The sequence below is a fragment of the Dryobates pubescens genome, chromosome 14 (genome assembly GCF_014839835.1).
Source record: "Dryobates pubescens isolate bDryPub1 chromosome 14, bDryPub1.pri, whole genome shotgun sequence".
Lineage (NCBI taxonomy): Eukaryota > Metazoa > Chordata > Aves > Piciformes > Picidae > Dryobates > Dryobates pubescens.
Genome location: NC_071625.1, coordinates 7,814,226 through 7,840,969, shown reverse-complemented (window position 1 = coordinate 7,840,969; position 26,744 = coordinate 7,814,226). Strand labels below are relative to the sequence as shown.

Below are 26,744 nucleotides of genomic sequence, written 5' to 3'. Positions count from 1 at the left end.
AACTCTGCTGCAGCTGTAGCTCTCAAGGACAGGACAGGCGCTCGCTTCGATGCATAATGCATGTCCCTAGCAGCGAACGTGGGCATGATCTGATACTGCCAGAGCTTTAGCTCAGGATGGCTTTAGCTCTGAATAAATTTTAATTAGACAAACACCTTGTTTTATTTCCCCCCACCCCCCAACCCTCCTGGCACTTAGGGGACTGCGTGTGTCATCTCTTGATTAATCCTTCAAAACCTGAACCGTTTTAATCAATTCCCACTCCTGACACCACAGACACAACGTGCTGGGGAGCTACAGAGCAGCAAATGCTTTTCCTTTGTATCAGTGCCTGGGACATACAATGATTTTCTGCAAGTCTTTTCACACCTGGTAGGAAGAATGTCACTGTTACAGATAGTTGTGGCCCTAAAAGTTTAATTAGAAACTACATGTGGCTTGAATTTGGGGGGGTGGGGGGTGGGAGTGTTGGTGGATTATTGCTGACAGTTACATCTTAATTTTTTTGCTTAATGAGCTCATTCTTTGTAACAACATGCATGGAAGAGTCCAGGTCATTTTTATATTATGAATAATCTTCAGTTTATTCACTTGGACTCTGCAAGTGCTTTGTAGGTTAAGTGGTTAAGCAGTTATTTAACAAGGCATTCTTTTCCAACCTGGTCGATTCTGTGATTCTGCTCTCTGCCCAGGTTACTGAAATACCTCAAATAAGATCATAGAAGATAGAAAGATCATAGAATCAGCCAGGTTGGAAAGGACCTCAGCAGAGATCATCAAGTCCAACCCAGCACCTCCTGACAACTAAACCATGTCTCCAAGAGAACAACAAGAAACAATATCTCAGCCCTGCTGTGGCTGTTCAGGTTAATATTTACCTTGAAACGTCACATCACATCTTAAGGACTTTTTGGAGATGCTGAGCAATGTCTAACATATTTGACAGGCACCAAAATTCTATTCATCTGCCAAAAGTCACAGTGCTTTCATTCACAATCAATAATAAGGTATCCAAACAAGTTCTGAAAAATGCAGACTCCACAGTTTACCAAAACTCTGTGCAATGGTCTGAGAGCATCCTGAATATTAATACTGGTGAAAAGAGCTTGTTGAAAATATCATCATTCTGTTTTTCCAGGAGTTCACCACTAACTTGTCCCAAAGAATGAACTGCTGAGAAAACAGAACTTTTGGCCCTGACAGAAATCCATTGCTCTGATTAGGTGTGACATACAGAATTTGACAGATGTAAAAGCCTACAGCTGCAATCCCTCTCTCCTTCTGCCCCTCTCTCCTACAGAGAGAGATGAGTGGATCTGAGTAGATGACTAACATTTGCACAGCTAAAAGAAGCACATCTAAAGTTAGGCCTTCCAGCAAAAACCTCCTTTATGTAAATTGAGGTTTGATTACAAAAAACAGAAGGAGAGGATTCTGAACAAGATGAAGATGCTGACACATAACTAGAGTAGCTCCCACAGTCATAATAGCACTAAACAATGCAGCAGAGGCCTCCAGTGCAATGTCTGGATAAGATTTGGGAAAAGCCCTATGAAGTACGAACTGCAACAGTCCAAACTGTCAGCTGCAAAAGAATGACTCCAGGCCTATAATGCAAAAACTATATTGTATATTGCCATAGTCTCATATTTCAACCCTTGTTTGTTTTTTTCCTGGCTTTTTACAAGTAATCAAGTCATTAATAATAGCCCTCTCCCACTCCTCTGTTGTGTGTCACTGTTTAGCTGTTTGACAAGTATTTGCAGCATTTACCTTCTCTGGTATGCTTGCTCCTTCTGTCTCATCATCTCCTTCCACTTCTTTTTCTTGCACATTCTCATTTTCATCAAGAAGTTTCATGGGTACTGGTGGGGGCAGCTCATCCTCTACATCTGGTGTGTTGTCCAGAGGACTTTCTGAATTAGCACTTTGGCGACTTTTTTTGTTCCGGTCAACAGAAGCATATTCTGCTGATTCGATCCTGCACTCGGGCGTCTGAGCCTGGCCTTCAGCAGCCACCAGCAAAGCCTTTGATTTGCTGTTACAGCTCCCTTCCATGCTGGGTACTGCTCCAACATCTTTAATCTCCTTCACAGTCTCATACAAGCAGTCTTCAACTATGTTCTCCTGAGAGGAGCTGTCTTTCAAGACTTCGTAAGGCCCTTCCATTCCAAGACCTTGATCATTTTCTGCATTCCTAGCTGAGATGATGGTTTCCATGGTGGTGTTAGGGGGAATACTGGGTAGTTCCCTGCTCTGGTGACATTTCACAGACTTGCCAAGAATGTCCTGTGGATCTAGCAGATCAGAGACAGATGTCTGCACTTCATCATAAGGCTGGATACAGGCAGTTGTACTGTCCTCTGAGAGTACTAGAGAAAATGATAAAGAAGAGTTTAAAACAATAAGGTTGGAGTATTTAAAACAACAAGTATTTAAAACAATGACTGTGAGGTAAGTGTGGTTTGGTAGTCTCTACATCACTTAGGGTTTATGTGCTATTGGAAAGGATAAATGATACTAATGCCTGGAAATGTCCAGTGGTTAAAGAGATTTCTGCACTTTATTGTTAAAGTACCTCTCACAAGACCTTAAATACTCTGTGCACCACCAAGTCACATTCACTCAGGGGATGGGTGCAGGTGTGCATGGATGTTCGGCTGTACTCGTACTAGACTCAGACTGCTCAGTAGTTTGAGACAGGGAACACTGGGGAGAGGCCTCAAACCTTTGAAAAAAGCCTTGTTAGATTCTCCTCTTTTCTTCTCTTTCCAATTTCCTATACCTTGGAATCAAAAAGGAAAGTGTTCTTCCTTCCTGCCTCCCTTTCCAGCTTGTTGACCATACTGGCCAAATTCTGGTCTGAGCCACGCCTTGCTCAGCCCTGCCACACTCAGCCTCACTGGCAGGCTACACCAGCAGCTCCTCACTGGAGGGCTGTGCCATACTTCTCTTAGTCTGGCAGCACATAATGTAGGTTGACAACCTACTAACGAGCCAGCCATATGCACAAGAGAGAAGACTAGACTTCAGAAAGGAGTGTCAGGCAGAACATCTTATTTTAAGTCCTGGAAGCAGGTCACACGTTGCTGTGACTGCAGGGTATTAGGGACTGAAATCGATGGGACATCTTCTTTCACGTGCATGACAGCTGCCTGCATTCAGGGATGCACACAAGGGCACATCCAGGCAGTACATGGTGTGTAACTTTACCTCACACCATTTCTTTGAGAAACCCCTTCTGCATAGCTTTACTTTTCTTAGTAGAGTTCCTAGGGTAGTGTCTCAGCACAACCAACCTATTTGTCCATTCCCTGCAGTGTGTTTGACATGATGACATAAAGTGTAATTGAAGCAATTGATAGCCTTGATTTGGTGGTAGGCATGGACACTGCTTTCTCTGGAGTTCAGGGCGTGCAGACTCATGCAGTCAGCCCCTGCTGGGAGCTGTACCCTGGCAGCACAACTCAGGATAGAACTGGAGGTATGAGACAAGAATTGCTGTCTGAATGGGAGGTGGGAGAAGAAAACATCCTTCTCCATTCACTTGGCTCCTGCATGCAACTGAGGAGGAATAGGTGGAATGGGAGGAAGTGTCCTACTGCATCTTAACTAGGACTCAAGGTGCAGGGTGCCTGCAGACTTCCTGAGAAACATCAGGAACTGGCCTGGAGGAGCCAAAACACATTTCCCCCATCTGGGGATTGCTCTCAGGGATTTCTGTGCTGTGCAGAGGCACTGCCACAGGCTCCAGAGAGCACCTACCCTCTTCAGCCTGGAGGGGGATAATCAGAAGTAAGGAGAGCTCACATTTCTGTGCTACTGTGCTTATGGGTAGTGACACAGAAGAGGCTGGTATAGATAAACACAGTGGGGCCAGGTTTGGCAAAGTCAGAGACCAACATCTGATGCTGCTGCTTTCATAACCCTGGCCCTGCTCGAAAGTCTATCAGGAAGAACAGAAGACAGAACTATTAACAAGAAGAACACATAAAGCATAAATAAGAAGTTAAAGCACTTTGGTTCTTGTTATTCAGAAGGGTTGTTATGCAGAGGCTGAGGTGAGAAATATCAGACAGTCTGAAAACTGTCTGCTGCTTGACAGCACACCTTTTAGCAGCAGCTTTGACAGCTGCATGTGCGACGGCTTGTGGCAATGAGAAATGCTTCCCTTCTGCAGGGCTCTACACACCAACACATGCAAAAAGCCAATGGGCACGAGAGGCAATTAGCTGCAGAACCAAAGCTGATGAATTAATTTGGATTCTTGTCTATGAGGAGTAAAGATTGAATAGCTTAGTCTCTGGCTGCACAATGAGATGAGGAGGTAGGAGAGATGAGGAGGCAGGAGATGAGGAGGGTAGCTCATGGTGCTGGTGCCTGGTATGGAGACAACAATTGGCTCCCAGCAGCTCTGAGCTGGGACTGAATTTATTTTTAGGTGTAGCTTAGTAAAATATTTTCCAGTGATACCTCACTGTGAATAATGTTGAGTGTTCAGCAAAGACTAAGGAGAAAAAGATAAGGAAGCCCATTTATGTTGCCTGTTTTCTGAAACACAAACTACAAGCAATGTGACAGCACAGGACTATGACCCAAAGCTGTAGTCACTGAAGAAAGACCTGAAATATTTCCACAGCCTCCAGGAGTGAAGCTCTGAGGTACAAATGCATCTTCTGCTCACATTCCAACTCTACCTGCCTGAAGATTAGAGAATGCCAGTCTTTGCCTGATGGCCTGGTCAATCTGCAGGTGTTGCTTGGTGGCACCTCCCTAGTGTTGCCTGGTGTGGAGAACTGGGAGCCAGGGTGCAGGGCTGAGCCAGAGCACACCTGGCAGGTAAGTGGAGATGTAGCCTAAACCACCAACATCTCCATGGGATGGGCTACTGACTTCCCAGCAAGACAGATGTGCACAGGGCATTTTTTCACCTTGATTCAACCTTTTGGGAATTACATCCTGTGCAAAGAGGACTGAGAGGTCTGCCTGCCCCACCACTGCCCTAGGACATGGCAGCTGACGTGGGGTCAGACCTCCAGAGGTGAGCTGAGGGAAATGCAGCCTATTCAGACCGATGGCATGGCTGTGTGCTTGGAAAGCTGGCAGCCAGAAACCTAAGATTCAAGGGTCCCACATGTGCAGCTAAGGTGGGAGTGTGAGAAAAAGAGGACTGTGGTGAGAAAAAGAGGACTGTGGTGCTGCTGATCCCATGTGCAGGGGCTGAGCTACTCACCCTCGCCATTGCTGAGTGCCCCATTCTGGTCACTGCTTGGAGGGGGCTCTGTAGCTGAGCTTGTGATCGAGTGGCTGAACACCTCCTTGTCAGAAGGCTGCAACACAAGTGAGTGAGATCTAATCACCACTGGATCTGAGTCAATGTTTGTACAGACACGCGATGAATTTCGTTCTGCGCTTGGGAGCTCTGACTCACAGGTATTATTGGCAGGAGAGTCAAACCGTGTGGACTTGCATCAAAGATTCAGGTGCCTGTGTTTACAGATGTCAAAACTTATGGAATCATAGAATGGTTTGGGTTGGAAGGGACCTTAAAGATCATTTACTTCCAATCCCCTGCCTTTGGCAGGGACACCTCCTTCTAGACCCAGCTGCTCAAGGCTCCATCCAGTCTGGCCTGGAATACTTCCAGGCTTGGACCCTCCACAGCTTCTCTGAGCAACCTGTTCCAATGCCTCTCCACTCTCATGGGGAAGAATTTCCTCCTAATGTCTAATCTAAATCTCAGCTTCTTCCAGTATGAAGCCACTACCTCTCATCCTGTCACTCCATGCCTTTGTAACAAGTCTCTCCCCAGCTCTCCTATAGACCCTTCAAATACTGGAAGTATGCCCTAAGGTCTTCCTGGAACCTTCTCTTCTCTAGACTGAACAACCCCAACTCTCGCAGCCTGTCTTCACAGGAGAGGTGCTGCAGTCCTTGAATCATCTTTGTGGCCCTCATCTGGACCCACTCTGTATAGATACCAGTAGGTCCAAAGTGATCTCCCTTACAGCCTTGGTGATAACAGACATTGCCATAGCTCCAACCCGTGAGAAGACAGCAGCTGACAAAGGGTGCACTGTGCTTGTGCTGCAAGCAGCACTGAAAGGCAGGAGACCTAGAGCACAGCAGTGGCTGAAAGAGCATCAGAAAGTGCACATTATCAAGGTCTACACAAGTTCTTCTCTTTCTGTCCTACAGCTTTTAGTACCTGAGCTGTTTCCCAATCTGCAGTATTTTGCAAGGAGCTTGGTACAAACCAGCCACAAGACAGACAGGCTGCCAGAAAGAAGTACTCACGACATTCATGAGGTTTTCATGATCTCCATTCTGATGTTTGGCCTTCTTCTCCCTTAACAAAAAAGGTGCATGAACTGTTAGTACAGATTATGCTAATACATGAATCACAGAATCACAGAATGGTTTAGGTTTGGAAGGGACCTTAAAGATCATATAGTTCAAGCTACCCTGCCATGTACAGGGACACCTCCTACTAGATCAGGTTGCTCAAGGCCCTGTGCAACCCGGACTTGAACACTGCCAGGGTTGGTGACACCCTAACTGGGGAATTCCTGAAACTGTGTCAGTGAAAGGTCTTTACTCTATAAGAGAACTAGAAAAGGCACACAAAATCCAGCCTACTCCCACTCAGGATGCTGCTAAGAATTAATAATAAACAAACACAACACTGTTTATCCTTCACAGCAGAAGAAAATAATAGATCAGATTTTAGAATTAAAAGAACTGTTCAAACTCAAGCTTGCTCTGAAAACAGACTTTGTACTGTACGTTTTTACAGTTCTGGACCTAGGTCCTCAGTATTTCTTGCTAACTAGTTGTGAGTGAAGATAATTTCAACCCCTGTGCTGTCTGACTCAAGATCAGTTACTGCCTGCTAAGCTTCTAAGCCTTACCTGTTGCAGCTGGAGCAGAGGAAGATTAGGAAGGTGAGGAACAGGAGTGTTGTCATGGCTGCCAAACTTCCCCACAGGATGATGTGGACTTGTCCACTGCCTAAGAAACCACCCTTCAGCCCCATGGTAGCAGGAGCTGGTGTCAGTTGGGAAGGAAGAGGTTATTCTTTGGAGAAGGCTGGCATCTGTGCTGCATGCACCTTCCGTTTCTGCGGGAAGACAAACACCATTAGAGGCTGATAATCAGTTCTAAAGACAGTGAATCTGACAGCTACAAATCTAGCAGGAGAGATTTTCAAATCCAGATCTTACAAGAAAACCATGAAAGTCTCAAGCAGAAGCCAGCCAGGCAAACAGATTCTCAGCTGCATTTCTGATGGTGCCATAGAACAAACCCTGTCAAGTATTAACACAAGTTGTTACCTATCTACGATTTCAGCCCAAAGGAAAGGTAGCACAAGATCTCTGAGCTTCTATTTTGAGGAAGAAGGTTATAAATCCACTCTGAGGGACAGAACAGTCTATTCTGCAGTGGTTTGTTAACTTCATTGAAAAGCAAACTTTCAAAAGCAGCTACAACTTCTGCAAAGTTAACAAGCCAAAAAAGGAGAGCTGCAGAATATGTTCACCTCCTTCCCTCTCAACATCTCGTGCCTGCATGTGATTCAGTGCTTAGAGCAGAGTGATCAAGAAGATGGTAAGTCTTTGACAGGAGTACTGCAAGAAACTTTCCTTGCTGCCCATCAGATCTAATCTTATTCCTATGTGAAATGCTTCTTCTCTTAACAGTTTGTCTGGAGAGTGGTCATACTGACCTTTCTCCTTTTTTTTGCCTCTCTTCACCTATATCTAACTAAAGAGAAAAGCAGACAGAGTGGTTTGTATGGAGAAGAGAAGGTGTCATGGATTGAGTGACTCTGATACAGCCCTGCCTCCTTTCTATTTTGAAGCAAAACTCAGGTTATTTCTACACTGGGGCAAAGTTACATCACTGGCTGTGAAATGGAGAGAACTCCAAGAGACACGGAACTGGATGTAGTCAGGAAAAAACATAAAATGGTGCAATGCCTGCAAAGACTGGGTGGTTTCCTGCAGAGGTGATGAGCTGCTAGGGAACACTAGAGAGCCCAGGGCTCTGGCTGCCTTAGATAGCTCCAAACCTTTGTTAAGTGTTTTGAATAGCAAGCATTTTTCTGTTCAAATTTGACTTTTAATGAATTTTCAAGGACATCTTTTGCCCTCTTAAAGCTTTTAAAACTTGTTCTTAAAAGACCTTCTACCATTTTCCCCCCCCCCCTCATTCTTTTTCCTTCCTTGGGAAAGGAAAAAATAAAGGATAAAATGAAAATGAAATGTAGGGGGGAAAAAACCACCCAACACATGAAAACTGAATCAAACCTTTTCTCAGCATGTTGGTTGTCTTCTCTTCCTTAGTTTTCCCAAGAAATAAATAAGAAAAAAAACCACCCAAAAGAGAATGGATATGAAAAAGAAACAATTTCTCCCTCTCTCTTTTTTCCCTCCTTCAATTATTGGGCAAAGAAAAAGGTTAAAAAATAAAAAGTTTAGGGCTTTCAAAATATTGCTGTGATGGTGGTTCGCCCCCCCTTAAAATAGAATCATGTTTGGTTTCTTTAAAAGCAGATATAAAGTTGTCTTGAAAGATATAATTTCAATCATTTCTACTACTAAGTTTATGATTTTATACCTAAACTCTTCTCAGGAGACAAAATAATACCCCAGAATCTAATATGGTAGGAAAAGTTACCTTTTTTTTATGCTACACAGGTAATTCTTAAGGCTGCTGGCCTTTAAATAATGATGATAGTTGAGCTAAGGAAAGCTAAGGACACATGGGGAGCAGCCCCATAGAAAAGCAGCATCTTTGAAGACTTCAGTACAGAGTTTAGAAGTGTTGGGATGAGCAGAAGTGGATGGAGTTGAGGATGAGGTTAAAAAGAAGTGAGATCAGAGGGAGAGATTCAAGGGGGACCTACATGTGAATGTCAGGAGTGAAGTGCAAGACAAGCTAGACATGAGACATCCCACCAGGCAGAAGCCAAATGGAGCAAAGAGAATGACCAAGGACAGAAGTTAATGTACAGCAAAAGAGCAAAGATTCAGAGACCAAAGCTTTGACTGTAAGTTGAGAGGTCAGAAAAGGCTGGAAAAGTACAGTGGCACTTGAACCAGTGGAGGCAACTCCTGGAGACATCAGTTCCCTCTGCAAGCAGAAATGAGCAATAAACTGGAACAGACTGACAACAGATGAAGCCCTGTGTGAGGGAAGCTGAGCAGGCAAGATGTGACCAGTGACTCATCTTAGCTCCTTGAATGGCAAGAACTTGGCATAATACAAAATGCTAGAGGACCTAGGTGCTGCACAGCATACAGGACAACCAGAAGTAATACAATATAGAAAAAAGCAAGCCTACATCCACCCTCTGAGGCCCTTTCCCACCAAGAGCCATCAGAGGGCTTACTCCTACTGTTTAATTCTCCCCAAATGATGTGGCTGAAACAGCATTCACTTGGGCTGATGCCTTTAGCAGAGGAGAGCTCCTGAAGTACTTGAAGCTGGATGAGCACCTGTCAGCTTGCCCTGGCCAGCCTTGAACAGAAAGCTGGCAGAGAGAACACTGAACATACAACTGTCTGGACTCTCTGCTTTCACTTGGTGAATACCTGGTCACTAAAATGTGTGCCTAACAGAATGGATTTTGGAACTGCTGCAGAGGCTAGCATCAAGGAGAAACTTATTTGCAATCATAACTATGGAAGGGCAAGCAGCTAATTTCAAAAGCTCTTAGCTGAAATGGTTAACTCTGCTTTTACAAGAAAAAAAGTGATATTGTGCTGCCCTCTGGTGAATGTCTCCATTCTGGGACAGGGATTTGTGGCTCTTGCCAGGGTGCTTTGGAGCTGAATGCAAACCTTGCTGTTAAAGATGGAGCTCAGATGGGGCCTTTCATCTGCTGGGCTTGCAAAAAAGTCCTGCCTCCACCCTTGAAAGACTACCAGACTTGTATAGTTTGACCTTGCAGAGCCACATCGCTGAGACAGAGCAACAGGCAGTTGAACTCATTCTTGGGTTTTTTTTCATATGGGTTGATCTTTTTAAGATGAAGGTTTCTTTTGCCATACCCATTCCACAGAAATCTCCACACGAGTTGCTTGTGACACTGGACACCAAAAATGAGCAAGATAGACAGGCCTGGAATACCTGGATGAGAAACCTGGTTATTTCATCTAAGGCAAAACACAAAGCATGGTTCATGTTTCGAAGCCATTGCCAACTCCTCAGAAAAAGAATCCTTGTAACTACATGCCAAACAGAGAGGGACCTGGGGGTGCTGATTGACAGCTGCCTAAACATGAGCCAGCAGTGTGCCCAGGTGGCCAAGAGGGCCAATGGCATCCTGGCCTGGATCAGGAATAGTGTGGCCAACAGTGGCAGGGAAGTCATTGTGCCCCTGTACTCAGCACTGGTTAGTACTGTGTCCAGTTCTGGGTCCCTCAGTTTAAGAAAGACATTGAGACACTTGAACGTGTCCAGAGAAGGGCAACAAGGCTGGGGAGAGGTCTTGAGCACAGCCCTATGAGGAGAGGCTGAGGGAGCTGGGATTGTTTAGCCTGGAGAAGAGGAGGCTCAGGGCAGACCTTACTGATGTCTACAGCTACCTGAAGGGAGGTTGTAGCCAGGAGGGGGTTGGTCTCTTCTCCCATGGAGGCAACCAGCACCAGAGCAAGAGGACACAGTCTCAAGCTGCACCAGGGGAGGTTTAGGTTGGATGTTAGGAAGAAGTTCTTCATAGAAAGAGTGATTTGCCATTGGAATGTGCTGCCCAGGGAGGTGGTGGAGTCATCATCCCTGGAGGTGTTCAAAAGGGGATTGGACGTGGCACTTGGTGCCATGGTTTAGTCATGAGGTCTGTGGTGACAGGTTGGACTTGATGATCTTTGAGGTCTCTTCCAACCTTGGTGATTCTGTGATACATACAAAATAGCTCCTTCCTGTGGCAACTTCCTCTTCCTTTTTAGACAGACACGTGCCATTAGTGGAACCTATATGGCAAGTAACACCTGTAGCCAGTTCTTCAAAATTGCACTGAGATTCACAATGACTTTTGTAGTTTCAAAAAGATGGGTAATTCAGTGCATGCCCTCTGCTTTCACAGGGAATCTTGTGTCATCTTCCTTAGAGCTGCTGCAGGGAGAGAGCAGAGCTGAGGCGGTTCAGCCCCAGCCAGTGATGATGGGAGACGTGCAATGGCAAATTTGTTACCAAACTAAAGGGTAAAGAAAAAAACAATTAAAAAATATGGGGTGAAGCAGTTTTGTGCATAGGATGTAGGCTGCAAATTTAGGGAGCACATGGTATGACAGGTGCAGCTAGTGAGGAAAAGCCTAGGCTGCAAGCTGAACTCCTTTGAAGCCTGGGAATGGACAGATGAAGCATGCTTTGGGTCCCAGATCTGTGCTGGGTTTTCTCAGCAAAGATCCACCCAAGCTTACAGGGAAAGGCACGGGAGATGTGCTCTGTGAGAGGTGTACACTGTGGCCCAGGAGACCTGGCAGGAGATGGCAGTGTGTCCCTCTCCCACCTTCCCCACGGCTTCTGGGTTTTACAACCCTTCATTCATGTCCTGGTGCTAACCACACTCAGCCCACGTTTTCCAGAGGGGAAAGAGTGGGAAAAGCCAATGGCTTCACCTCTCTGCTTTTCTCACTGAATTATAGATGGAGTGCAGGCAAGGGAAGAAATTGTTCTGACAACTGAGGGACTTTGAACGTGATAAGCCAAACACAACAGGACAGGATTGATTCGGGGAGGGCTGTGGGACTGCAGCTCCCTGTCCTGGGCTGTCAGGCCAGATTCAGCTATTGGGGCACTGCCCAGCAGCTCACATGCTCACCTCTCTGCTGAGCTTTGCTTACAGGGCTCCTTCTAAGGTTGCTCCACCTCCTGTGGCCCTCTCCTCCTTCCCACTCCTCCTCCTGTTCCCAGCATCTTCTAAACTGCAGATCAGTCAGATCACCTGGTTCAGAAGATTCCCTCCAACCCAACAGTGCAGAGGGAGAGAGCAGGGGCAGAGGGTTGTGATTTTGAAAGGAGATTGTTGTTGGTCTGGTAGCAAGCCCCAAGTGAGCTGACTTAAACCAGAAATGGTGAAGTGCAGGGTATGTGGAAACATGAACTGAGACACGAGCTGAGAAGTATGAAACTAACATTTTCTTGTCTATATCCAGCTGCAATCAGTGTGATTCAAACACAAAACCAACAGAAACTTTGGGCTACAACAAGCAGAAAGCATCAGAAACAGTCCTACAGGTGTGAGCAACATCTGTGAATGCTGATCCTTTGATCTTTTGTTCCTCTAGATATGAAAGCAGACTTCCCCTATAAAAACAGACTTCCTCTATGAAGCTGGAGTCCTACAGGACATCTAATGAGGTCCTGTTACCTTACTCCCTCTCCAGAAAACGCCCTCTGAAACTTCAGATCCAGCTCAGGTATCAGCAGGTGTGGTGTATGTCCAGTTGCATAAAGACTGAGCACATCCCTTGTATGTAGCACCCTCAAACCATCCTAAAGAAAACACCTGATGGAAGACAATCCACTAACACAACTCCTGCACCAACAAGAGTCCCCACCAAACTACAAGCACTTGATTTAGAAGGAGGACGTGGCAGATGCACTCTATGCATGCATGGGAACACCATTTATGCTCCTGCCACAAGCTTAAGTACAGCACTATAGTGAACTGGGTTGAAATGTGCTTCCAGCACCCTTCCTTCACCCAAACACAGCTGCTCTAAGCTCTTCATTTTACATTGAAACTGGTTTCTAACCTTTTCCACCATGTGAACTCACCATGCTTTAACAGCAGAGCAGCCAGAGGCAGCTTTCCATAGCTTGCCACAGGTGGTGGATTCCTGACAGCACAGCCAGATAATGGGGTGCTTGGTGCCGTGGGTTAGTTGTTTGGGCGGTGTTGGATTGGTTGATGGGTTGGACGCGATGATCTTGAAGGTCTCTTCCAACCTGGTTTATTCTATGTATTCTATGTATATTCTAATGGTGTTACACACGAGTTTGGTGGCACCATCAGAGCTGCATTTGTCCCTGGTTGGGCAAAATACTCGAGCCAAACTTTTCACAGGTATCTCTTACTGCAGGTCAGGTCCTGGTTTGGAGCCTGCCTTCAAAAGTTGAGGGGTGTTGTGCTCTGAGCATTAAGGTTACATCCATCCCAGTAAATTGAACATGTTGGGGATAACCATCCTGTACTGCAGCCAGGTGGCATGGTACACCCCAAGCCCACACTGTTATACTTTATAATGCTCCAGTGGTGGTTGTACCTAAATTGTCTTCTAGAGGTGGGCCCTGACTGGACCTAAATCCTGAGTTGTGCCTGGGATTAGCTGGGATAAGAAAAAATCCAAATCAAACCAAAACAGAAATTTACTGAAGCCAAAATTATGCTTCAGGCTCTTTCTAACCTAATAAAACTAGATACATAGAATACATAGAATAAACCAGGTTGGAAGAGACCTTCAAGATCATCGCGTCCAACCCATCAACCAATCCAACACCACCTAAACAACTAACCCGTGGCACCAAGCACCCCATCAAGTCTCCTCCTGAAAACCTCCAATGGTGGTGATTCCACCACCTCCCCAGGCAGCCCATTCCAATTGGCAATCACTCTCTCTGTATAGAACTTTTTCCTAACATCCAACCTGAACCTCCCCTGGCACAGCCTGAGACTGTGTCCTCTTGTTCTGGTACTGGCTGCCTGGGAGAAGAGACCAACATCCGTCTGTCTACAACCTCCCTTCAGGTAGTTGTAGAGAGTAATAAAGTCACCCCTGAGTCTCCTCTTCTCCAGGCTAAGCAACCCCAGCTCCCTCAGCCTCTCCTCATAGGGCTTGTGTTCCAAACCCCTCACTTTCATATCTCAGACAGACTCTGGTAACAGTAGGGCCTTTTGGCCTCAATCCCTGAGTGCTGGAGCTCCTTCTCTCAATACTCCACCACAGGATATGCCCAGCTTTCTACCCACTCCAGCTCCTGTTACCAGCTCCTGTCTCTCACCCAGTTCCCAGTTCTGTTTGCTGCCTAGGGAAATCAACTCTGCTATAGGTAACAAAACCTATATTAAGATAGCAAACCAGCAATATGCACATATGAGTACCTAACAAAGTGCAAAAATGTTGAACTGTTACTAAGAAGAGAATATTCAGATAATTTTCAGGCATTAAAATAGATGATACTATGGAACAGCCTGAATACACAGACATTATCCTTGCTTTACATTGGTGCTAGGTGCCTAAGAACTGCAGTTAAATGCTTTTGGAGACAACAGCCAACAGGACTGCTGCCTGGACAGAGGTCCTGCTTAGCAGAACCCCCTCCTAATCCCACAGGATCATTAGAATCAAGATTGTGAAGTTTCTTCAAGTGCACTGTAAAAATTTGCAAGAGTGATTTGTGTTACTCTTTCTGCATCTGGATGGCCATGTTTTGGCTTCTAGCTGTTCATAGGTAGATTCAGTACTGAACTACACAAACCTTAAGGCCAATGTCACCTTTCTCTTTTGGGGCTGCTGTACACCAAATCAGGACAAATCTTTCCCTACAACAGGTTAAAGCTCTCCTGCTGCAGTTGTGCTCTAAGCTGTTTGGCCTGGCAGCACCCATTGAACGAGAACAGTTAAAGACAGACATGTCTTATTCCAAGCACTGACAAACAGCTGCAGGAGACCAGATGTGCACATAATTAAGTCCTGGTCCAGAAACCCCAGTGCTGGAAGAAATTACTGACAAGGGCTGCTGCAGTTGCAGGCTGTCAGACCAGCCTTGCAGAGACCATGTGTACTGTAAGCCTTCAAAATGGTTCATGTTTCTGCTTTGTGAAGCATCAGAATAATGAGGTTCTGATCTAATTCCCCACTGTATCTACTTTTTCCAGGAATCATAGCTGGCTTATCAAAGGATGTGTGTGCTCCATAATGCAAAACCAGATCTAAGACAAAGCCAAACAGTCCCAAACCACCGGTCACTTTTAACCCCTTCTAAGTCTTAACGTCTCCTAGAGAGAAACCAAGTCACTCTGAAACCATCTCCCTGTGGCATTCCAGGAAAATTGAAAAAGGCCTTTGCAGCATCACATGCTGATCCACACTGCATTCTACATTCATACACCAATCAGCTAATTCATGCCTTGCCAGCAACGTCACCTCAAGGTCAACATATTCAAAGTTGACCTGACTTCTCCTTCCATGCTTTTCTCTCTGTTCCTACTGGAATTTTAGTAATTCCACACAAGCCTGCATTGCAGGCTGCCTTCTCCTCCTCAGACAGAGATTTAGAAAACTGGGAAGAACCAGGAAAATTGTATTAACAACTAAGTGTGTGAATTCACACTTCAAGGTGGCAGAACAGTTCCTATTACAATGGTGTTGAATTTTAGAACATGAGAGCAAGGTTTCCTTGCAGGCTGGAAAACTAGACTTTCAAAGGAATGTGAGCATAATTGCATGTGAAGATGATTATGTCCCAGTGAAACACAGCCTGCATCCTGGGGTTAACACATGTGCATAATTATGCACCGAACTTGTCACACAGCTAGCGCGTTCACTTGCCGCATTCACGAGGGCTTGCTGTGCATAAGCCATACGCTCACGAATCTCTGCCAAAGGTATCCTCCATCAGAACTCAGGTCCTGAGCAAACAGGGGTTTAATCCAGGAACTCCAAGCTGACCAATTCATTGCACCGTGGGTAACCACGTTAGCCTCATTTCACTCCCAGCAGCACAAGCAGGGAAGAGCAGAGCGCTGTGGACACAGCTTGCAAAGGCTGAGCAGCGGCCGGGCTTGGCCAGCTGCTGAGGAAGAAGCTGATAATGAAGCCTCTGTGAAACAGCTCCTATGAACACCACCACATATTTTCCCCAGGCTTTAGCAGCCAAATAATAACTGTCTTGAACGTGACAGCAGAAAAGCTTTATCTGACGAGTGACCATGCCAAAGATTACGGCTTAATTGTAGCATATTTTGTTCTTTCCCACACCCCCACAACATCCCATATTGCTTTCTGGCTGCACTGAAGTAATTAGACAATGATTACTGCATACTTTAGAGCATATAGAAATGAAAGCTGCCTTTGTGAAGTGTTTTCCAGCTCTGACACAACTACTCCTGATAGCTTTGCTTTTCCTGGAACTAGATGCTATTTCATCTCAAACACAGCCTGTTTATGATTGCATTTTGCTGTTTATCTAATTCTGCCTTGCCAAGTCCCCTTGGCCCAGTCTTTGCAGTGCAACATTGCAAGCAACCTTTTTGCAGTAATAATGGAAACTGAGAATTCCCCCTAGCCTGGGAAGTGGGCACACACAGAGATTGCCTGTCACCTGACCTCTAAAATCCATGGCAATCATGCTTATTCTCAGACTGATGTTTGAATCAGGCCCACGAAACTCAGCAGACTATCTGCCCTTTTCCAGAGGCTACTTCCAAATGGTCCTGAACTTAGAAAAATGCAGAAGACTGCTTAGCCTGGAGATGAGGAGGCTCAGAGGAGACCTTATTGCTCTCTACAACTACCTGAAGGGAGGTTGCAGCCAGGTGGGGGTTGGTCTCTTCTCCTAGGCAACCAGCACCAGAACAAGAGGACACAATCTCAAGCTGCACCAGGGGAGGTTTAGGGTGGATGTTAGGAAGAAGTTCTTCACAGAAAGAGTGATTGGCATTGGAATGTGCTGCCCAGGGAGGTGGTGGAGTCACCATCACTGGAGGAGTTCAGGAAGAGACTGGATAGGGCACTTAGTACCATGGTTTAGTTGATTAGATAGTGTTGGATGATAGGTTGGACTCAATGATCTCAAAGGTCTTTTCCAGCCTGGTTAATTCTATTCTATTCTATGCTATTCCTTGGAGTTGACTTCCTGGGCAGACACAAGAGAACAGAAGAAAATGTTCCTAAGCCTTTGCTCAGTGGGAGCAGCACTGTCAGACCAGGTCTTTTCATAGCCTCACCTTGTTTAACCATTTCATTGCAATTTCTCTCTGAAATAAGCACAAGGGTATCCTCCTGTCCCTTCAGTTGGAAGCAGAGCTGAGGCAAATGAAAGCACCACTTGCTTGTGATAGTCCAGCACAACCCATGGCTTCATCTCCGCGACGAAGTGCAGGCACTGCCCTGCTTGCCGGCTAGAGCAGTGTAGGATAACAAGGCAAAACAAACCCAGCTGTTTGCTGCTCCCCACATCAATGTCCTAGCATGTAGTGTATTTTATTTGCCTGCTTTCCAGCTGTGGAGAAGGAAATACAAAACTCTGGGCTTGATCCCGACTGACTGAGGCAGCAGAAGCTAATCATGGATCCTCTGGGAATGATCTACAAGCTGGGTTCCCCCCATGCACACCCGAACCCCTCATTTACTCATCATGACACACAGCAAATACAATTATAAGATCTAATGAACTGCAACTAATGTAATTCTGGAACTCTTCACAGCTAATGAAAACCAGGTCTTCCCCTTCTCAATTTAATTGAGATGTTTGGTTCAGACACTGTGGAACAGAAATCCTCATAAAGCTATGCATGAATTTAGGCATCCAGCAAACATGGCTGCCCATCACAGGTTTTGGGTTTCTTCTCCTGACTGCTGGATATTGAAGGGTAGGAAACTATCTGTGCATGGAAATGGACTCCAGAAAAGAAACACTTTCTCACACTGCTTCAAGGGAAACCTCCAGTCTGACTGTCATCTACTAACTACCACTTTGCAATCTGAACATGGTGGAAACAGAACATTCCCTCAACATGAATAAATCATGATCTCCAATTAAAATACACTCCTCCTGCACCTAAGCAAGAATCAGAAGACAGAATATGGCCTACAGCTTGTAAACTTGAATTTGTTGAATAGCAAATTACTGAAAAAAAATAAATAATCAAAATAATTCCTTTCCCCCCCCTTCCCTACAGCCTGTTCTTTTTGCTGCCTGTTGGCACGAGTTTTTCTGCAGCTTAAGCATCGCTAATGCAGCGAGTCTTACCCTGCCTCTGCTATTATCATGAGCACTGTTCTAGCAGGAAGTGCTACAACATGAGCAGCGCTGCAGAGATTGAAGGATAAAGGCATCATGCCTCCTGCAGAAAGTTTTGTTACTGCTTTGAGTTATGAGCTGCCAAAGCATGATGACAGAGAAGCAGTTGCTGGGAGGCAGGACAAGCAGAGCACCACATCACTTCACACGATCAATAACCAGCCTGACTTTTCTTCTTCCAGGTTTTGGTTTTGTGCTGACCCAAATTATTACTTTTTCCCCACAGAACTTGGTCTTGTTAAGGTTTTGACAGAGAGGAATAAGACTGAAAGTTGATAAAAACCCACATTGGATAACTGCTCTCTAGGGACAGGACAAACAGTTGAAACACACCAGGTTAAGAAGAGCCTTACACTGGTGATGCATGATGGGAAGTGCAGACAGCTCAAAACTTAGTACAACTGGTCAGCAGCAAGCACATCTCATTCACAAGAAGACTTGCAGCTATGCAGATGTGTCCACAGCAGACACACACACATGCACCAGAGGCCTGGGCCCAGGTCCACGCATACACACACCACAAAGGCAGCTACTGCCTCCACTCCCACATGGCCAGGTGGCCTCCACCTTGCCTCCTTCTGATACCTTCACTCACCCTCTGCCACTTATGGAGTCTTGTTCCTCCTTCCACAGACACCTCTTCCTCCTTTCCCACTCCTTGCCAGTGTTGCCACAGCTCCACAAGCTATCATCAGGTCTTCACCTACCTCAAGGTTTGGTCCTTTTAGGAGGGCGCCCTTGCCCTTAGCTGAGTATTTCTCACCCGGGGCATCACTTTTGTTTCAGCACTTCTTCCTCCCTGAATTGTTTTTCTGTCCTACTGTACCAGTCAAGCATACTCAGACAAACTCCTTACAAAATTCCCAGTACTGCTATCAACACCGATGCCCAAGTGGTGAGAAAGGCAGGGCATGTCAGAAAGGCAAGGGGCAGCTGACATACAGCATATGAAAACACCTTCAGAGAGAGAATTAAGTGATAGGAATGAAGTAACAGGACTGTTTATCTAAAAGGTGATAAATAACATTAATAGAAGACATAAACACAGATGAGATGAGATGCCACCTTAAGGATGTACACAGCTACAATACACCCCTGCCCTCCCAGTAAGTTCAACAGGCAATTAATTATCTTTTACGTTTTACCATTACCTCACTGCTACAATATCCTTTTCAGGTCTTTCCTTCACAAGCAGTCTAGCTTTCATCTGCTTTAGCTTTATTCTTTGACAAATTTGCCCTGCTCAGGCCTGCTGTAAAACCCTCCTGAACGTGGCTGATTTGAAAGGATAACCTACCACTGCATGCTGAACAAACCTCTTCTTGTCCTTTTCTATTCCTTAGGGAGAGACTTTTATTGTAGAGCAATCAGATTCTCCAGAAAGAAACAGTTCAATGGGACAGTTTTCAAAGAAACCATTCATAAATCAAGAGGGTGACCATTAGGTATTCAAGGCTGAAACACTTCCAGGTTAATTTGATGGCAGCAGGAGCAAATTAGTTTTTCCTTTTGTTGGAAGATTTTCTCTGCTAGGCTGAAGAGCTGGGTAACTGCCTGAGGAGCAGAGGTCATCCAGCTCTCAAGACACAAGATCAAATAGGTACACTACTTCCAGAAAAACAACTGTGCCATCTTTTCAGGGAGTCCTTCCCCAACTTTTCATCTTGCTTGCAACACATGATTGAAGACCTTTGTTTGAGGCAGCTGCCATCAACTACTTGTTTATTGCCTGTGTATTGCCATGACTTATTCAACCAAGAGGAGCAATGCAAGAGTGAGTTAGAAAGCAAAAACAACAAAGAGCCTCATCACTCTCTTTACTCCACTTTCACACGTCTAAAAATAGCAGAAGGGAGCAGGCAAGAAGGAGAACCAGGTTGGTGAGGGAGAATTTATTCTTAGAAAATCCCTCATTTTGGAATGGTTACACACAGACATGCACTGACCCAAATAGATCACGGCTCCTATCATTCCCTAGCGCATGCAAACAGATGAAGTGCTGACGTGCACCAAAAAAGGTTTGGGGCAAACACAAAGCAAGCAAAATCTGCACGGAAACTGCCAAAAAGAGAAAAAGCACAGCAGCTGGGACACAACTGCTAATAGGCAAAGACAGCACTGCTGGCAAACATAAGTGAAGTAAGGCAAGGAAAAGGCAAAATGAGGATGGAAAATTCAAAGCTCAGTCCAAACAGGTGGGGATAACAAGCCAGTTACCACAGCGCACCTACTGCTGTCTCAGAAGGACAGTCATTTGACCCATTTCAGGACTTCCAGTTTATTCCACTGTGCTGCTGCTGCTCAGTGATCAAGCCTCAGGCCACTGACTTCCCCCTGGCACAGCTTTCTGACTCGGCCTGATTGCCCACACTGCTGTTCTGTGGCTCTGCAGATGAGGCTGCAGGACTGGGAGACCGTGGGTCAAATCCACAGCGCATCTCACCAGCTGAGTTGCAGAGCACAGCAGAGCAGTAATGTGGACAGCAAGTACGGTTTTCTCTCCCTTCTTTCTCTCAGCCCTCCTATAGATTTTTTCATTTCCTAATAACAAAGTCCCAGGTGGCACTGCAGGCTCAGTGAAATGTCACACGTGTGATGTGATGGGTGGGAGTCAGCCACCCATTATGAGATGCATGAGATGCCCAAGTGTGTCTATGTGTGAATGATGCATCTGAGTCTCCCATATTCCCAGGGGCTGCCAGGCAATGGAGCCTCAGAAGGTATGCAGCTGATCAGCTCCCGGGGATGCCATTTACTTGCCTAAACACTGGCAGCTAGAGCCACTTCAGTTGCCTGAGGACGTCCAAGCTAGCTGGGTGTCTATGCAGATATGTCCACTGAGATGAACAAGTTGATGCAGGAACTGCAGGAGATTTGTGCCCTTCTGAAATGGCAGCTGAAGGCCAAGGGGCATTGCCCATGGCATCTACACACCATTGAGTGCTCTCTCTTCAGGCAGATGAAACCTGCATCTGGATGTGGCTGGCAGATATGGCACAGGACCTACAGAAAACTCTTGTGGCTCTCAAAGAGCCATTAGCGCCTGTTGAGAAATGTCTCAGGGCATCTCAAATGGCACCAGCTGCTTCTGGGTGGGCAGCAGAAGGGATCCCTGATCACCACTGACTACAACAGGGCCAGAAGGTGCCTTGGAGGTACTGGCCTAATTTAGGAATTTTCCTGTTCAGTTGAATCTCATACCACTAATGTCTTGCTTACTTGTTACACAGATAAAAGCATCTTCCTCTGCAATCATTTCCTGCACAAAGCTGAATGCTCTTAGCACTAAATCCTTCCCAGAAAGCCTTAAGGATTTGTGCAGGGATGAAACATTTCAGCTGCATATTGGAAGACCACTTTTCTCCAAGCAGAACAATGCCAGAGCATCACACTCCAGCCAGCTGGCAGGACAAACCAAAATGAAGGTCCAGCTTTTCAGCAACGTTCACTATCACAGACCCTGCAATGTTTCATTATCTGATGGTGCTTAGGACTCCAAGCAGAGAAGAAAAGCAGCGAATAAAACCACATGAATCTGGTCATCAAATGAATATTTAAGACCCCTCTAATGCTGCATCAGTGGGTGGGCTCATATCAATGTTGGATTAAACTCAGAATCACAGACTCGTGTTACAGAACACGAGTGTAAGCACAAAATTAGCAAACAACTATCAGAAGACCTATATTCAGGGGAGAGAAGACTGGGGGGCTGGGGGGGTGGGGAGGAAAGCAAGCTCTTCTCCCTTTAGGAACATTTTTAAACAAAATGTTCATTTCCCTGTAATTTTTCCCCATTAAAATTTTATGTCAGTGCAAAGGGAGAGGTATGCAGGGAACTTCCGCCCCAGTTCTGTTCCCAGTTGTCTCGTAGAGCGACTGCAGGCAGAATGGTGTCCCCTCTGTGGAATTATGTGCAGCCCTAGGTTTCCTTTCATTAAATCCAACATTAACATCCACGTCTACACACTAAAATAGTCAACCTGCAACTATTTACCCAACTAATACTACACAGAGTAGAATAAATAAGAAAGCCTTTAACAATCCCCTGCAGTGCTACAGGCTGGGGTCAGAGTGATTGGAGAGCGGCCAGGCAGAAAGGGATGTGGGGGTGCTGGTCGATGGTAGGCTGAACATGAGCCTGCAGTGTGCCCAGGTGGCCAAGAAAGCCAATGGCATCCTAGCCTGTATCAGGAACAGTGTGGCCAGCAGGAGCAGGGAAGTCATTCTGCCCCTGTACCCAGCACTGTTTAGGCCACACCTTGAGGACTCTGTCCAGTCCTGGGCTCCTCTGTTTAGGAAAGATGTTGAGTTGCTGCAATGTGTCCAGAGAAGGGCAACAAAGCTGGGAAGGGGTTTGGAGTACAAGCCCTGTGAGGAGAGGCTGAGGGAGCTGGGATTGCTTAGCCTGGAGAAGAGGAGGCTCAGGGCAGACCTTGTTGCTGTCTACAGCTACCTGAAGAGAGGTTGTAGCCAGGTGGGGGTTGGTCTCTTCTCCCAGGCAACCAGCACCAGAACAAGAGGACACAGTCTCAAGCTTCGCCAGGGCAAGTTTAGGCTGGATGTTAGGAAGAAGTTCTTCACAGAAAGAGTGATTGGCCATTGGAATGGGATGCTCAGGGAGGTGGTGGAGTCACCATCACTGGAGGTGTTTAGGAGGAGAGTGGATGGGGTGCTGGGTTGCATGGTTTAGTTGATTGGATGGTGTTGGATGATAAGTTGGACTTGATGATCTCAAAAGTCTTTTCCAACCTGGTTAATTCTATTCTATTCTATTCTATTCTATTCTATTCTATTCTATTCTATTCTACTCTACTCTACTCTATTCTATTCCATTCCATTCCATTCCATCCCATCCCATCCCATTCCATTCCATCCCATCCCATCCCATCCCATCCCATCCCATCCCATCCCATCCCATCCCATCCCATCCCATCCCGTTCCATTCCGTTCCATTCCATTCCATCCAGTTAAAGAGACCGGCAGTATTTCTAAAGTCACAAGAAAATGCAGAGTCCCCAAGAAAAACAGAATTCTTGCTGCAAAAGAAAGCTTCCAGGAATTTCAGAAGCTAAGTCAAGTCATAGACTTCCTTTGAAGGCTGCTCCTGCTTTGTCCTTAATCCTGGTGTGCTGCTATGAAAAACAGCTGAGTCCTGCAGGTAGTGCTAAGCATTAGTTACTACTTTGTGAAGGTAAGTTGAAACTTAAATGCCAGTCTTCACTGCAAATCTTCTGAGGTTGAATCTCTTCCCCAAGTAAATCTACTTCAGTAAATAGATGGGATATAAATAAGGTAGGAGCTCTGCAGAGTTTAAAACAGGAATTGCCACTGCATTAACAGGCTAGGGCAATGTTAAGTAGCAGTATTTGTTTTACAGTCTCAGCAGGCTCGTCCCAGTGCCTATTGTGTAAAACCTTCTGCCAAACAGATAGAATCGATCTCTGAGGGTGTCCTGCTTGGTTTGTAAATTTACCCACTGTGGCTAAGTACATAACTCATTATTAAAAACAGTCAGACCTGGTCCTTCCTGAGGATAAACTAATGTTTCTCATAATCCTGGGAAAAAAAAACCCCACACAACGAGAGATAAGGAAGAGGAAGGCATTTAAATAAGAGCTGTTACTTGAAAGGCTTACTCCCATGGCCCGAATCAACACAGAGATGTGGACTCCCAATCATCTTCACAAGATAATTATAATTCATAATTGGCACTTCTGAAGCATTTTCACAGAGCTGTGCAAATATTGACTAATTAGCCCCACCAGAATCCTGTGGGGTAGACGAGCAGGTAAGCTAACCTTCTTCTGTATCTGAACAAATTGCTGGGCAGAAAAGCCCCAACCCAGGGTGGTTCCTAGCTTCAGACCCCTCACCCAGCCTGTGCCATTCCCACCACTGGCATGTTATGTGCTCCTTTCTTCCAGAGAGCAGATGAGCAGGGCTCTGTTAGCAGGGCTCTGGAAAGAGTGTCTAAACCTCAGTTTGTTATCCAAACAAAAGGTCTAGATATTCAAATGTCAAAACTAAACCTGAGGGTTCAGTGCAAGTACACGCACTATCTACATGAGGCTGGTGGCCTCTTCTGCTGAGGAACACTCAAACAAGGATGTACTGCACAATTATGGCTTATTCCCAGAAACAAAATCTTTCACAGGTGCTTGTAACTAAACAGTAGAAAAAGAGCTCTATATGTCTGGAGTAAGATACTCCACTTAAAATTCAGGGAAATCTTACTACCCACTGTGTACCCAAAGTGAAAGGTGAGGAAAACATGGAAGTCCCATTAAGAGCCTCCAAGAAGCTCTACCTTCATGTAGTAAAACATGCAAGACAGGCATTATTAGTCTAGAGAAAGGGTCTATAAACAGAGTGAAGATCCTTGGAGGCCACAACCACTAGTAAGTCAAATACACCATCAAATATATCCTCCATTAAATCCAGCTCTTCAATTAAATTGCCCTTAGGAAAGCAATGATTAGTCATTAGCGTCTCAGGTTTGCTGGTTCAAACCAGCAAACTCTCATGATGGCTTTGTTCCAGAGCTTTGTTAATAATCACCACATTCAGGGGTGACAAACAGGTCTTTTCCAAGTAACTGCATTATCACAAGCTTACAACATATACCATACACACAATATGAACCATTTGTGTGTGGTGTAATCCTGCTTTCTTTATTGAAGCCACTGGTTACATGTTGTGTCTAATTTCAGCTACAATCTCTTTAGGGCAAAGATTGTGTCCCTGTGGGTTTTGTAAAGCCTCATTCAAGTTATAAATGGCATAGGAATGAAATAAATAAGGAGAAAGCACAAAGTGTGGGAATTTATTCTGCATTTATCAGGCCCTTAATGAGTGAGGATTTACATATTTTTTAAAATGGATTTCATTAAGATAATGCCTTCCAGAGATCTCTTCTGTTTGTAAGTAGTTGGGAGATGCCTTTTAATTCAACTGCAGCAACTATCTAGGTAAAAATAACAACAGGAAAAATGAAGGTAGCCTGGTGACTGCTTGAATACTAAAGCCAGGGTCATTCCACTCTGAAGCTCATTCTTCAGACAAGGTCATGTGTAACTGGCTTCTGAAACAAGCAGGTTTCCAACCTTGGTGAAGAGCATTAACATGATGGCATTTTAACTCCTGCATCAGTTATCTACTCTGAGCAAGTGTAGACAAAAAAATAAACCAAAACCCTACCAAAACCAAAACCCCAAGCAAGCAGGAAGAGAACAGAACAGAACTGGATGCTCCGGTGAGGAAAAGACCCCAGATTCCCCCAAGCTAAAAAACTGCCCAAACCAAAGGAACAGAGATGAGGTGGCTTGGGCTGCAATACACAAAAAGGGGTTTCTGTGCTCAGAAGGTTTGGAGAATCATGAAACAGTCCAACAGAAGTTAGCATTTCACTCATTTGGCATTCCTAGCCACTCAAGCCCCAGGACTGCCCTGCACTCTGGAGCAGGGGCCAGGGCATCACGGCCACAGTCAGGAGTGATACAGCAGCTGTAAGCCAATGCCAGCGCTATGATAAAGCTCTGTATGCTGTACAAGTTTTTAACTCTTCATGAGGAAGAAAGGCAAAAAGTGGCAGTTTTTATCTCTCCATAGAAATATGTTCATGAAAGCGAGCATTCACCCTGCTCTGAGGCTTTGTTGAGCAGCTCAGAGGACCTCAGGCTGCTGGGCTCTCCTGAGCTGGCAAATCAGGGAAAACACAGGGCAATTTGGGCTGTAAGAAGGCCCTCACTCAAGTCTTCATCCTCTTTTCAGGTAAATGCATCTACAGCAAGAGTGGCTGTTTTACAAGCAGCATGAATTGTCCTGGTGAGCCTTCTGCCCTTAGAGACTGCAAATTCACACCCCTGTAAGGCAAGGGGTCTGCTCCCTCCTGTTGGAATATGACATTACAGATAGACATTCCCCATCCTTTAGGACGCCAAACCCACCTCATTGAACTAATTATTTATCCTTTTGGCTAACAAAACTAAAACCCATGAAGGGAACAGCATGTGTGGGGAACTCTGTACGCTAGGCTGAAAAATGCCCTCATTCGCAGAGCGTTAATAACATGCCCTAAAATGGCCATTCACCCTCAAAAGACATTAGCATGTAATAGCAGCTGCTCATCCTCCGAGTGCAGAGGAGTATTGGGAAGAAGTGCTGAGAGGCTTTGTCCTAGAATTACATGTCACTGGTTTAAATGTGACATGAGGAGATTGTTTTAATTGCCCGAATCAGTCCAGGACTGAAATGGTACTGTATGGGCTGCTGTCTTGGTAGGAAGGATGCCGATGTCCTTCTCTGGTCAGGATGTTGTTTGAGAAGAACATGGATGCACACTAATGTTTAGAAAGCTTCAGCAAGAAGTGAAAGAAAATTCCCTCCCAGTAAAATAGCTTTGTCAAATATTAGCTAGGAACGATAGGTTTGGACCACACGCCTCACACACAGAGATCTGATATCTTGCAAGCATGAGCAGTGGAAGAGCAAGAACTGTTATTATTTTTGAGATAAATGTTACAGTTCAGATGTCACAGACCACGTGAAAGGCATTCACAATTGGCTCTGGGATTTGGAAAGAAAAAAAAAATAACTAAAAGAGCCTCCAGTAGGAAGGGTTGGTGGTGATCACAGTGCTAACGACCATCAGAGAAATAGGAGACTTTTTGTAAAGCATCATTATCTACTGGCCTTGAGTGCTAATCAAAACA

The 26,744-nt window shown here is 45.3% G+C and overlaps 1 protein-coding gene across 2 annotated transcripts in view; it reads right to left on the bottom strand.

Moving 5' to 3' along the window:
- The window catches only part of PAG1 (phosphoprotein membrane anchor with glycosphingolipid microdomains 1), an 81,140-nt gene that overhangs the window by 7,359 nt on the left and 47,037 nt on the right, over positions 1-26,744 (bottom strand). For both annotated transcript variants that reach the window (XM_054167484.1, XM_009905759.2), the window contains 4 exons: positions 6,912-7,120; positions 6,298-6,349; positions 5,234-5,330; positions 1,774-2,372 (listed from right to left, as the gene is read on the bottom strand). In XM_054167484.1, coding sequence (XP_054023459.1) covers positions 1,774-2,372; positions 5,234-5,330; positions 6,298-6,349; positions 6,912-7,036 — 873 coding nt within the window. In that variant the 5' untranslated portion in view covers positions 7,037-7,120. The remainder of the gene's footprint in view (positions 1-1,773; positions 2,373-5,233; positions 5,331-6,297; positions 6,350-6,911; positions 7,121-26,744) is intronic.